The sequence below is a fragment of the Ptychodera flava genome, chromosome 13 (assembly GCF_041260155.1).
Source record: "Ptychodera flava strain L36383 chromosome 13, AS_Pfla_20210202, whole genome shotgun sequence".
Classification (NCBI taxonomy): Eukaryota; Metazoa; Hemichordata; class Enteropneusta; family Ptychoderidae; genus Ptychodera; species Ptychodera flava.
Genome location: NC_091940.1, coordinates 8505279 through 8519310, shown reverse-complemented (window position 1 = coordinate 8519310; position 14032 = coordinate 8505279). Strand labels below are relative to the sequence as shown.

Genomic DNA, 14032 nt, shown 5'->3' with positions numbered 1-14032 from the left:
CCTCAGCCCAAGTACATTTGTTTTCATTCCGTGGGAAAAAACTCTGTAAGGTATAACCATTTCTGGCTGAGACCAGGGAGGGCAAAATGTCTTGGCTTCATCTTTCTTGGCATAATAAATGGCGTAATGATGCTAACTTAAAAAAGTGCTGCTCTCAGCCAGTCATGAATAAGTGAGATGTGAATATAAATGCTTCTCTATCTGAGTTTTTGCCACAAAATCTTCTGAATATAATCAAAATGTGCATCGAAATGCAACAATTAATGCACCCTCCGTTTCCTAAGCGATGGCACGACCCTTGCTACACCCACTGGACGAGCCAAAGTGGGAGGGGTAATTTCAGTTTGGTCGAACAGGAGGGCTCGAGACCAGAATTTAACATTTAAACTTGAAACATGTTTAATCACTGACAAGATGTGGACTAGTGTTAATCACAGTGAAAGTTTGAAAAGGAAAGGTTTTATATCCCGGACACAATGAAAAACATTACGACTGGAAACTGTACCCCCAGTTGAGAATAGTAATGCCCACAGCGATAGAGAACACTTATCCTTGAGCTGAGAAAACCAGACCATCATTTCGAAATAGAGCTGCAGATTCGAGAAGTTCGTTCAAAATAGCTAGGTACACCCCATAAAGGGGTGGTTTCGAGTTTTGAGGGCAAATTTCGCCTCCTTCATATAGAAATCGTACGTTTGTTTTTCCAGGAGAACACACCATTTGACACAAAATTTGCATGTAAAGGGGTCGCCAGTAAGTACGTGGTCAAATCTGGCATAAGAAACAATATGAAATGTTGAGTAAAGCCAGTCCAAAATAAACTGATTTGAACTTTTGTGTTTTGTAATTTATACCACTGCAGTAACATTACCTTTTTTTGACAACATCACACAATGTAATACGTTTTGAAACTGAATACTCCGACGTATTCTGTGTCTCCTTTGCTAAAAAATACGGTATGCCGATTACCATGTAAGGAGATGATGACGTCAAGACAGATTTGTAGTGCGTTTGGTCCTGGATGGTGCACGAAGTCTTGTCGAGGTAGCTTGTGTATTTATTTCCTAAATGGGAGAGATTAGGGTCGTTCTAAACGAAGGCCGAAGAATGTTATGATACTCTAAGCGAGCTGAACTCTAACGCGAATGGTTGGATAATTTGGAGGATGTCTAGAACCGGGGTCTAGAATGATCTCGTCTCATTAAGATTATTTGGCGGTCAGTATTGAATTTCAACTGCGTCACAAGTTTGCAAAATGAGTATTCCGTCGAACGGTCAACGAACGATGTTTTAGAAATCTGGAGACATGGCACATCGCATTTTTATTTTAGTATTTTATATTTTACAAAAGATTTAAGAAGCAATGATTTTGTCGAAAATTCTGAAAAAAATATAGGAAGATTTGATCGCGAACACATTTTCACTTGGGGTCAACTAGCCCTGCGTACGATGCTGTGTGTTCCGCTACAGCTAATCGCCCCGCTCACCACAGCCCTGCAAAGACCCGTACGTAGGGTCGGTGACTTCAAATCCATTTTGGGACTTCACGTAAAAAGCCAAATTACTGCCGAAATTCAGCGTTCTTGGGCCCAAGTCGTATCCCAGCCTACCTCAGCTACTCGATCGCTTCCAAAAATGACAGTCTTATATTCACTTCTCGTAAATAACCGTCGATGTCGGCAACTCTCTCGCTAGCCCTGCGTACGATGCTGTGTGTTAGCTGTAGCACATAGCATCGTACGCAGGGCTAGGGGTCAACCGGATGCGCTATTTTGCGGGTTGCGGGTTGCGGGCATGAAAAAATGTGTGTTTTTTAATATCATTTTCGCCCTTCTCACACTTCAGATTAGTTCAACCGCCGATAAAAGCACAATTCTCAAAATCGTTTTCAACACCGTTTCAAATAATTTTATTGTGGTGAACACGATTATAGTCCTAGGAAACTTTTCAAAGTCACGCTGGATCAAATGCTTGAAGGGGGCATACCGGCATGGAGCGACTATCATACTGCAGGTGCAAGTCATACGTTCATGATATTAGGAGATAAATTATTGAGAGCTGCAGAACACAAACTCATCCAAAAATATTCCTATTAGATCGATTCCTGAAAATAAGGCAACGCACCGGCGTGTTTTTCCCACTGAAATTCTCGCGTAAAATGTTAGCAGAATGTCGTTCTCTGAGGTCGCGACCTCGCTTGAACCGAAACGGCAAGTAAACCTCGCGTAAAATGTTAGCAGAATGTCGTTCTCTGAGGTCGCGACCTCGCTTGAACCGAAACGGCAAAGTAAACTAAGTCCTTTGTTGTACGTCGTTTTCTTTTAAAGATTTCATGAAAAATACACGGCATTTACAATACACATCACTTCTACGCTTTTTAAGTCAAATCTTTCCTTATGCATTGCATTAACTAGGCATTGTTTAATTTTCTGTATGAGTTGCCCTGGAACCGAATTGTGAATGGATGCATTACAAAGAATTTACTTCCTATGGCCTGATACTAGAAATGTAACAATTTTCATTCCGCGATAAGTGGCGACATTTCCGAGGCGCGATTTTTTTTGTCAGTCTGGTATTACCTATATTTCTCACTCACATCCATGGCAAGAAAGAAAAGTGATTCAGATCCCTAATTATTTGTAATGGCCAGGCAGCTCGGAATAAATAAATTGGTCCTCGGAATCGCCGCTTTTAGTTTAGCAGATTTTGATTTTTTTCAGAAACATGACGTATTTTCACCCATTTGGTTTGGTCTGTTATAGCATCTTTAGTCCAAAAAATCAAGTTTACAGCATTGATGTTTTCAACAGCCTTCAAATATACAGTATTACGTTAAAATACACCATATAGTAGTGTTTCATTAATTTTAACCATCTTGACCTGATGGTGAAATATGGACTTGGCAGGAAAAGGGATACTGTACGATAGACCTGATCATGATTATTGATAATAGACACATTCTAAAGGTTTTATTTCTTATATACTCTATGCCATATTACATATATTAGAAATCTAGCCATAATTCTAAAAACCCGCAGCCCGCAGCCCGCAACCCGCACTTTAGCAGATACCGGGGTCAACATGGGGTCGCAGCCATGTTGCCTCAAAGCTTATTTCTGTCTGCACTCAAAAATGTCGGATATGAACCTGAAAAATCGATGCAATTTCGTCAAAATTCGGCGAAATTTCAGCCTATAGACAAAATTTCATCTAGGTAGGTAAATTTACTGAAATTTGATCGACAAATAATCCTGAGCTTGAACGTGACAGCTCGCCTTCTCCGGGAAGTCAAGTATCCAGCTGCCCATACACAGTTGCCCATATGGCCAGGTTTATGAGATTGTTTTCAAGCGAGCGAGCCAATAGAGCTAGAGGTCTGATTTTTGGTATATAGGAATAAACTTAGCAATACAATTATTTTGACAAAATGTCACGTGACCTCAATGACCTTTGACCTCAAATAGATATATTTGTCCACAACTCAGTAACCACAAGTGCTACACCCTTCATATTTGGTATGATGGGACACCTTATGACACCACATATTGTACCTCATTAATTATGTGCATATCTAATTCTGAGCAAGCCAATAGAGCTGGATGTCCGATTTTTGGTATATAGGGATAACTATAGGGTAGAAATCTAAATATGCCCATCTAAATATTAGACATCTACCATCGAGAACAAAAGAAATTTGCTGTAATTTGAATATTTAAGGAGTTTAAGCAATTTTCACTATAAATAAAGAACCCCTGCCTCAAACTCCACAAAAGTTGCTAGACATATTTTGCCGTTGTCATGCCATTGCTTCGTTTAATAACCAGTTAATCAAATGCCTAATTGACAGGAGGAAATTCAAGACCATATTTGAATAGTAGTATATATTGTCCTCAAAATTACTCTATCACGGCCCAAGTACTCATTGCCTTCAGCAATACTGCCTTGTTACAACTATGTTCACTCATTATTTCTAATTTGTGTTTTTTCATTTATGGGTGTTATGTTATCGCACTTAAAGTGGCACTCACACTTGGTAACATTTTTAAAGCACATTTTTTTAATGCCTATGGTCGATATTTGACAAGGCGACTGCGCGCGGATCGCGAGATATCGATAAAGACATGTCTTCAAAAAAGTAAAAGTTTGAATTCCGGTGGCCCACCTAAATTCAGCTTTCGAACATCGAACGTTCGGCACTGGGGCCATTGTTAACTAAGCTATGGAGTACGAGTCTACGCTGACGCTGCTGTACGCCACAGTACCACTGGCGTCGATGATCGGTCATGGCCTGTGGGAGAAAGCTGAGTCTTACTGACTTGGCGTATAAACGGAAAAACAATTTTTGCTGATTCCACCAGAATTGGCAAAGGTGACTAGCACAGTTACGTGCGGTTGATACATAGCGGCCGCCGCGTGATATGCATAGACGCATGCCACGCGCGCATACCACGCGGGCGGCATTCTGTATGGCAGACGACAAAATGTAGTCATCGGAGGCGGCTAATATTTGACATGTAAAAACTGATGTTTATGTGAAATTGGTTAAAAATATAATACAACCGATTAAGAATAATGAAAACGACAAAAACTGAGGAGAAGTTTTTAAAAACTTACCTGAGGTAAAGGCATAATGCTGTATATAAAGTCTTTGCAGTGGGCAATAAATTAATTGCGTTGTTCTAACTTATTGTTGACTCCCTAGAATATCGTTAATCAGCACAAACCTTCGGGGGATTTCGAGTCAAAATTAGAACGATCGTAAAACTTCGGGATGTGAAAAATACGCTCGGGAAATGACATGTTTTTATCGATATCTCGCGATCCGCGCGCAGTCGCCAAGTCAAATATCGACTATTGGCATTAAAAAAATGTGTTTTAAAAATGTTACAATGTGGGAGTGCCTCTTTAAGGTTGGTGTTTTCTTTACATTTACATTGCTTGTGTATGCATGCATCTTATTACAAATATTGTTGTTACATTTATGGAGATTATTATGTTTACGAAGGTTTTCCAGAGTCTAGACTCTAAGAACACAATCTTTCAATTGTCAGTCAGTTAGAAGAGGTCATAACCATACCTTCTTGCATTTTTATCTTATGGTCATCGACTTTTGACTGGATAAGAGAAAGCCACATATTTGAGATTTTCTTGAAAGCACGAAGACCATTGGTTGGTATGTACTTGAATATTGGCACGAAATCAGCCAATAAACCATTTCCAAAGTTTTCGTTGAAATCTTTGATGAACTTTAAGATATCCTTAAACTCGGGATCATCAAGTTCATAGCTGAAAGAAAAAATAACTATATTTTGGGTTTTCTGAGAAGGTGATATCATGTTTGGTGTGTACAGCTATTTCCAAACTGTAGAACGATTTCAAAAATGTGGTTGCTTTGTCCTAAAACCAGATGTGAACTGAAAATGCTCACGTGTTTCATTATATATTGAAGTTATGTGTAAATTTGAACCTTTGCCACATGTTTGCAACTTCATTGAAATTATTATGATCAACATAATGAACAATAATCACCGCCTATTAATTCTAAAAGGTCATGAAGTATACAAATATGTCATTAGCTGAAATAAAAATATTAAAGTTATTTGACTGCTCTTATTTTATCACCACTTTATCTAGCAAGTGTAATTACCGTTGGCCAAGTCCTTCAGGCCATATATGCCGAGCTGTGAAAGCTCAAATTAGATATGCAAATTATAAATTAGCTGACTTTTGATATTGTTTTGACCTAGTACCTGGTATAATCATCAATGTACATAGCATGTTTTGCCAACTTTGATCAAGTAAATCCCGGTATATATCCCTAATAAGCAGAGTTCATTAAATATGTAAATTAGGAATTGGCTTAAGTAAAAATGCTTAATGATTGTCAAAAATGTTGTATCATGGTATCTGCAATATGTGTAGCAAATTTTGTCAACTTTGGTCAAGTCAATACAGACATATATCTCTAATTAGGAAAGATCATTATATATGCAAATTAGGAATTGGCTGAAGAGAAAATGCTTAATGTTTTTCAATAATATTGTATTATAGTGTCTTTAAGGCCAGAGAAAAAAAAAATCTTGTTCATCGGATTTTTTGGACCAAGTTCCAGGAGCGGCGAGCGAAAATATTTTTTTTTTATTTTTTTTTAGGCCGAAGGTAAACGCGGTTCTCTGGCATTTTTGCACAGATGCAGACAAGGCAAGATAATTGTTTCCCTTTTTACCAGAAATATCTCAGACAAGAAACAGTGATACTGGTAACTGAATTCAATACTATATTTCCCAACAATAACATAGGCCATTACATTTACAGTTAGTGTTTGCACAACATATTCTGAGCATTTCAAAATTCTCTCAGAATAAAACTGAAATGTACAGCAAATCACTGAAATTCAACAATTCAGTATTGTCCTTTTATATTGTCCTGGTGGGACCTAGCATCTGAGTTTTTTTCATTTTACTTTGGCCCCATGTTTTGGCCTCTTTACCACTGTCTATATATACACATTTTACACAATGGTCTAACAACACTGTACTGTGATCGGAGTGAAGTTATATAGTCATCATTCAGATCGTACTTTAACATCGACACAACCATGTGTTTTGTCAGTGCCGTAAATTTTTATACTTTCTATGCAATTTTCATTCAATCGGATGCACCGTCCATCTATATCTGCTTGTCACGATCTTGTTGAACAAATCGCCGAACGTAATATCAGGACAAACACTGAATAGCGTCTCTGAAACTAACTGTTGGCCATCACGTCGAATGTTAGCGATCAAATTAATACTCATGATGTGACATGTACTAACCTTTACAAAACGAGCAAATTTCTGGCCAAATCGACCCACTTTGCGTCGTGATTCGCCAAATTCAGACGTCACAACAACATGTTTGCGGTCAACTAAGTCCGAACACGTATGAAGTCTCATTCAAAATCCCGTGCCCGCGAAAACCCGACACAGTGTAGGGCGCCGCCAGCGGCAGTACTAAAAATATTTGTAATGCGGAAGTAAGAATTTGCCGGGATCAAAAAAAAAAAAAAAAAAAAAAAAAATTCCAAATATGCCAAAGTAGAAGCGGCGATTCCGATGAACAATTTATTTTTTCTTCCTGGCCTAATGTACATACTAAGTTTCATCAATTTTGATCAAGTCAATTCAGATAAATATCCCTAATTATGAAAATTCATTCAATATTCAAATTAGGTTTTGGCTGAAGTAAAAATGTCTTTTGACTTTCAATAATGTTATATCATAGTATCTTTGATGTATATAGCAAGTTTCAACAACTACAATCAAGTTAATTCAGATATATATCCCTAATTTGGAAAGTTTCATCAACTTTGGTCCAGTCATTTGAAATATAGGTTCCTAATTAACAAAGTTCATGAAATATGCAAATTAGGAATTGGCTGAAGTTAAAACGCTTAATGACTTTCAATAATGTTAAATCATAGTATCTTTAATATACATACCAAGTTTGGTTAATTTTGATCTAGTCAAATCAGATATATATCCCTAGTTAGGAAAGTTCATTAAATATGCAAATTAGCATTTATCTTTCATGTCACCCCTTAATGGTTCCCACTGCTGATATATCTTGGTGTGATCAACATTTGTAGCAAATCTCATCAAATTGTGTGTAGCCGTTCTTAATAAATATCCTTTTTTTCTAAAATCATTAATTATACAAATAAGCAAGAAGTATGCAAGCCACACCCACCAAAAACTAATCAGTTCTTGCCATTTGCTAACTTAATATATGTACCAGATTTGATTCTGATCTGATGAGCAGTTTTTGAGATATTGGACCAACAGACAGACAGACAGACAGACAGACAGACAGACAGACAGACATCACTGCGACATATGCTCACGTGTGTAAACACGTGAGCATATAAGTTGACATGACACCGAGTACTCTATTGATGTGATATGAGAAAGTGACAAAGTCAGTTGATACTACAAGGCTGTTTTCTTTCGGATGATATTTAGCTATAAACTAAAAGTCGAAATACGATATCCTTTGATAGCCAGTGTGACAATATTCGGTAATTTTGTTTTTTACAGGCCATATCTTTTGGAATATTAGAATCGACTATGCCCTTTTTCAATAATCTTTATTAGTGCAAGCAGTTTGTTTCTTCTTACAATGTTGGACCAGAATTCTGTCAGAATCTATTGCAATAATACTTTGTGATGTTGTCCATTTCAAACGACTAACTTTGGTCATCTTTGTGAAGAATGGTATTCGATCGTCACCATGGGATTGCATACTTGCACCAAAGGTGTGCATTATTGCTTTCATGTTTCCTATTCAACTTTATCATTTCATTTAGCCAAATGTATTTAGAAGAAAACAATTTAGAAATAGAACTCCCATTTGTACTGCTCAAATAGATCTGAAACAGGTCCGCTTAGTTCGTATCAGGATATATTTTAGTTTAATCTGCTTTAGCAAGCAGTACAATGAAGACCTGCCAATGTAACTCTGCTACATCACAATACCTTCCCAACTCACGCAAGTTATCACGACTGACTCTTTGTGCAGAGTTTCTGAGCTTGTTCCCTCGTAACGTTTTACACACAGACACTGATGATTTCAAAATGTGATTTGATGCAATGAAGAAATACCTGGACACGAAACCTTCATGTTCCCAAGATTCTGCTATAAAGTGTCTGTCGCCCTGCCGTGCTGTCGGAAGTTACTGATGGGCTATAATATTGACATTTTTGTCATATTTTTACCGAAAGAAAAAAAAATGAATAAAAAGGTTTGTACGAAAAAGTCTGATCTGTCTGATCTAAGAAATTTTGAAGGCAACCCGACTTCTATTAAAAATTTCAAAAGGCACCATATATCGTTTTTAACTACTGATAATTTACAACCAACCAATTTCTATGTAAGTTTCATAAAGCTCTTATCGATATCGAAAAAGGTTCAATATACTCACTTTTGACCAAAACACATAGTCGCCATCACATTGCAGATTAACAAATACAGTAAGGGCTGTGGATCAAATGGTTGTCCATTATTATCTTCAATAGCTTTCTTTAAACGAGGAAATGCATCTTTCGTCACTAGATTTTCCAATTTGTGTCCACTGGCATAATTCCTACAGGGCAGGAAAACTTTTATAAGGTGATACTACTACCGTCTCGACACTACTAAATCCTTATGACTATATGAATCCTTTAGATGTTCTCCTTTGTATGGTAGCCTTAAGTTTTTGAAGCCGTGACCACGTGTCGTGTGACAGTAGTTTGGTTACTGCCCTACAAAGTGATGCATCATAATAAAGATTTTTTATCACTTATGATGGGGTGCCATCCTTTTTTCAATTTTTTCTTGCATGTTAGCTCTCCAGATTATGAATTGAACAATCAGAAGCCATACTTTTGTTCATTTCATTACCGTGTGTCATCTTGAACCCAGCCTGCCATATTGTGTTTTGCAGGATCAATGTCAAGCTTGTGATTGTCTAGCAATCTGCCTAATGAACCCAAGCTGACATTCCCACAATATTTGAGCTCTGGCTTTTTCGCTCTACGGATGCAGCCAATATTCACCAAATGTACCTTAAATTTGACTGTATGTAACAAATAAGGTTGTTGTGAGTGAATTTGTGTATCCGTTACAACTTATGGTTTCAAAGAAAACTCCATTTGAAATAGTAAATGTTAAAATACTTCGACAATACTGAATTTAATAACTCCGAATGGCCGCAAAAGTATTCGCAATTAAACTTCGCGGGACATCTCAGTCAATTGCTAACAACACTGATAAACGAAAAACAAACTGTAGCAGAAAAAATGTCTACATTGAGACCGTATCTCTCTTCAGTATGTGACACAGAGAGAGTAAATATTTTTCCATTACCTGATTGCTTGATGGGCAATTTTACGCAAAGTCTTCCACTTCTCAGTGAAGTTTCCGAAGACAATATCTTCTCCTCCCTCACTGAATAGCTCAACTGAAAAGAGTGAGATCATGCGAACGTAGAGAATAATTATTTAACAGTACGATAATCACTTTATGTTATCAGATGATTCTAGACATTTTACAGGTGAATCTTGTACCTGCTCGATGACTGTACTTCAAGCACCATATGCGCAACGTTGGTGCGTTTAGATTATGAGAGATACTACGTTTCTGCGTGTGAGCTTCAACGTCCTTTGCATCTTACAATCCACGATCTAATGTGAGCCCATAATGAAGGCAGAAGTTGGTCCGAGAGGATTGCAACGGTGACACGAAGTGCATGACAGTTGTAGATGCAATATTCCAGTAGATTTAATGTGCTCGACCAATTACATTATCATAAGATCAGAAAATACCGTAACTGTTTCAAACACTTTATCGATGCTAAAAAAGAGGGTGCTCGTCTGACACAAGTAGTTTAAGACTTCGCAACAAGAATACATATATAACATCTCTCTTAGAAGATTTGTATTCACAGGCTGAGCTAAAGAAGTAATAGGGTCGAAGATATGAGCTTGTTTACTTAACACTGTACTTGTCTTCCGATGATGAATCTAACAATGACTGTTACCTGTGAACACTTGTTTGGATATGAATATTGGTAACCATCGTAACACCACTAGCGATATTTTGAAGACAAATTGTCCTATTTATTCTAAAGTGAACGCTCTTAACAGTCTTTCAATTTTCATGTTAAATGGCGGAGGGTTTGTGCAGTTGTGATTTTTCCTCCAAATTTAATTTGTCTGTTTCCCCCGCAAACGCTGTCAATGCCGGACAAGGCCCCACATCACTGGTAGTGATGCTATGCCCCGGCCAGCTACAACACCGGCAAAATTAAGGAATACCCAACTCATGTCTCCTTGGGTGAAACGGGCCACCAAATGGGCGACCATTTAATGAAAAACTGTAACTGTAAAACACATCAAACAGGCCACTAATTGATGAGATACAAACATAGTACAAAACGTGTGACCTTATAATAACTAACCTACTTATACATGTGATAAAGTTGTAAAGGTGAGATACATCAATTAGGCAGATGAGGTCCAGCTGCCGAAATGGCAGTCTTGCCTGGAGGACCGTCTCAGGGCAAAAGAGGATAGGACAAGCCTACACGACGACCTCTTGACCCCCGCCACAGGTGGTGCTGTATGAACGTTTGCAGGAGATAAAATTCCTTATTTTTGTAACTTCTTATCTCTTAACTTAGTGGTAGTAAAGTGAGAAATTTTATTTTAAGGTACATCCCGGGTTCTGTTTTGTTACTAGGTAAGTTGATGCGTCTCATCAGTTGTGCGAAATTATTGTCAAGACAACACGGTGTAGTTTTCTTGTCTCTTTAACAGATTCTATTTCTTTTACTTACGGCTATAAGACACGGATCTTCCGGCAAATGCGTTCTGCTTCTTTACCAATGCTTCCCGGACAAGCTCAATATTATTGAGTACAATGATTCGCTGCCTTCCGATTTTCAGGGAATAGATATCTCCATATTTCTTGGCGAATTCTGTCATGTTATAAATGGGATCCGCGGCGAGAACTGAAACGAGATGGGTGATCAATCATTTTGTTGATTGGTTTCTTGCTGAAACAAGAGACTTCCAATAACGGATCTGTCAATTGTAAAGCTGCTTCCAGTTGAAAGCTACTTCTGCATTAGCTTGAAAGTGGGATAAGTGTGTTGGAACTATTCAATGTTCACTGGAATGTTAAAAGACAATAAATTAGTTTATGTTTTTTATAATTGTTCAGTCTAAAATGAAGTGCATGTTTTATGCGTTCCCCTTAAATATGTTGAAGTACAAACATTAGCATTGACAAACAAATCCAGTGTGTCGATAATTGTTTATGCATGAGTTCTATCCGGACTAACATTCGGCTTTAAGACTTGGCATGATCCACGTACATACCGTGTTGATATGTTGGTTGATCTACATTTTGACATGATTTTAGGTATAGAATAATGAACTGAATTTCACAAACAAACCTAACATTAATGGAAAATACTCTATTACAATCAGCGAAATTTACCATTTTTACGAAGATGTTATTGCTACATATAATATCACAATCCTTGTTAATAGTTAAACTGCCCCAAAAGGTGTCAGAATGATACTTTGGTATTATATTTGACTGGCACGTATTGCAAAATAGGCTTTTTATCTAGTGTGACATTAATTGAAAAGAATACGCACGAAAATTATAGACAGTCTGATAGTTAGAAAATTTTAAAACGCAGGCATAAGAACAACTCACAGTACAATACTTATGAAGTTTAAGTGCCAATGAAACGAGTATCTATTTACCATAGAATGATTATGAATGCTGCTTTTCCATTACTTTGTCATATAAAGGGAACAGTTTGTTTACCTTCCTACATTAACAACCAAATCATCCACTGAAATTGTGTTTTGGTTTGTATGAACTTGCTTTGCCCTAGCATTAAGACGACTTGATGATCAATGTGGCAATTTATAACGTGAGATTTGATGACATCTGGTTTGAGAATTAACATATAACTTACCGCCTATGCTCCCAATAAACGGTAATCCTCTCGGTCCTGGAGGAAAACCTGTAGGTATGTGCATGCTCCATAGTGCAGCTATTACTAAGAATAGTAATAGCATCAAAAACACATTGGTCGGACTGCTGAGGAAGCTCTGAATCGCCCCAATTGTTAAAGAAGCCATAGTGGTAGATGACCAGCTTCTCTGTAAACAATGATGGGATAGTTGTATCACAACACTTTGTTTTCAAAGGACAAGGCAAAGAAATTCACAGGACCAGGTTATGTGCATTAGTGGTGATACACACGATTTGATTGTGCCAATAGGGATGCAATGTGTTGAAACACTTATGACAGGGGTCAGCAGGCTTGTTTTCACGTTAGCGGCCAATTCTGTGTTTCAAACCACACTCCCTATGTCAAAATTTTATTCTCAGCAGTTTTAGTTTCCTGGAAGTCCTCGGTTTGCGGTGTTATTTAAGTATGTTTCAGGTTTGAGTGCCATAAAAACTTTTGTCTCTTTTAAGTTCACGTGTTCGCACAAGGTAGCTAATGTCGTACCGATGTCCGTCTCTCTGTCTGTATGTGTGTGTGATTGTCTGTCTGTCTGTCTGTCTGTCTGTCTGTCGACAGACGATAACTCAAAAACGCCTGAACGGATTCAAGTCAGATTTAGCAGACAGGTACCATATGCCAATGGAAAGAACTGAATATATTTGCCTGAATAGATTGATCTGATAAATATCTAATTGTCGCGTGAAAATCTGAGCAGTGTCAAGTTAATTATCGGATCATTTTCATATTTAATGATATTTGTAATTAGTGATATTACTCCGAAATTAAGCATTAAAGTTGATAAAACGTGCTATGTTAATTCGATAGACATCTAGTTGTCCATGAAGCATTGAGCAGTGTCAAGTTCAAGAACAGCTCATTGCAACAGTCAAAGAAAGCCCTACATGCTAACCACTAACTCACGAAGCGATTTTAGTACATTGGTTTTGAAAATTGAAGATGAATATAAGACGTGCAAAAAACATTACGTTGTTCGCCGTGACCAGGTGACACCTTCACGATATGCAAATCATTATTGATCACTATCGACGTTTATCTTTTGAATCAAGCAATGGAAACAAAGACTGGTTGTTTGTGCAGAACCGAATGATAAAACCATTTTTCCCACAAGGTACGTTGCGACTTGGATTGGATGACACTTAAATGGGCAATGTGTGATTATGACCTGATAACCACCATCCCTCAGAGTTTCTCTTTTAGAATCGTCTCGGGCCACGGCCTCAACGATTCTAAACAAGAACCTCCTCGGCGTTGGTGGCTGTCTATTTCATCATCGCACAATCAGAGTATATGAATTTTTATTTAGAGCGCGAGGTACGGATAGGTATGCTTTCCATTGATGAGAAACAAATTTTAATAAATTAATGTCATAACATCGATTATTTTAGTGTACCAAGTATTTATGAGATCTCAAACTCTTGCCGTAGTAAGAAGCATACTTTTTCCCCAATGCATAGCACT

General features: G+C 37.6%; 1 protein-coding gene across 1 annotated transcript in view; it reads right to left on the bottom strand.

Annotated features, from left to right (window-relative positions):
- The window catches only part of LOC139147320 (steroid 17-alpha-hydroxylase/17,20 lyase-like), an 80415-nt gene that overhangs the window by 19699 nt on the left and 46684 nt on the right, over positions 1–14032 (bottom strand). The window contains exons 2-6 of the mRNA XM_070718375.1: positions 12515–12701; positions 11357–11530; positions 9886–9979; positions 8960–9121; positions 5078–5286 (exon numbers count right to left, since the gene is read on the bottom strand). Coding sequence (XP_070574476.1) covers positions 5078–5286; positions 8960–9121; positions 9886–9979; positions 11357–11530; positions 12515–12680 — 805 coding nt within the window. The 5' untranslated portion in view covers positions 12681–12701. The remainder of the gene's footprint in view (positions 1–5077; positions 5287–8959; positions 9122–9885; positions 9980–11356; positions 11531–12514; positions 12702–14032) is intronic.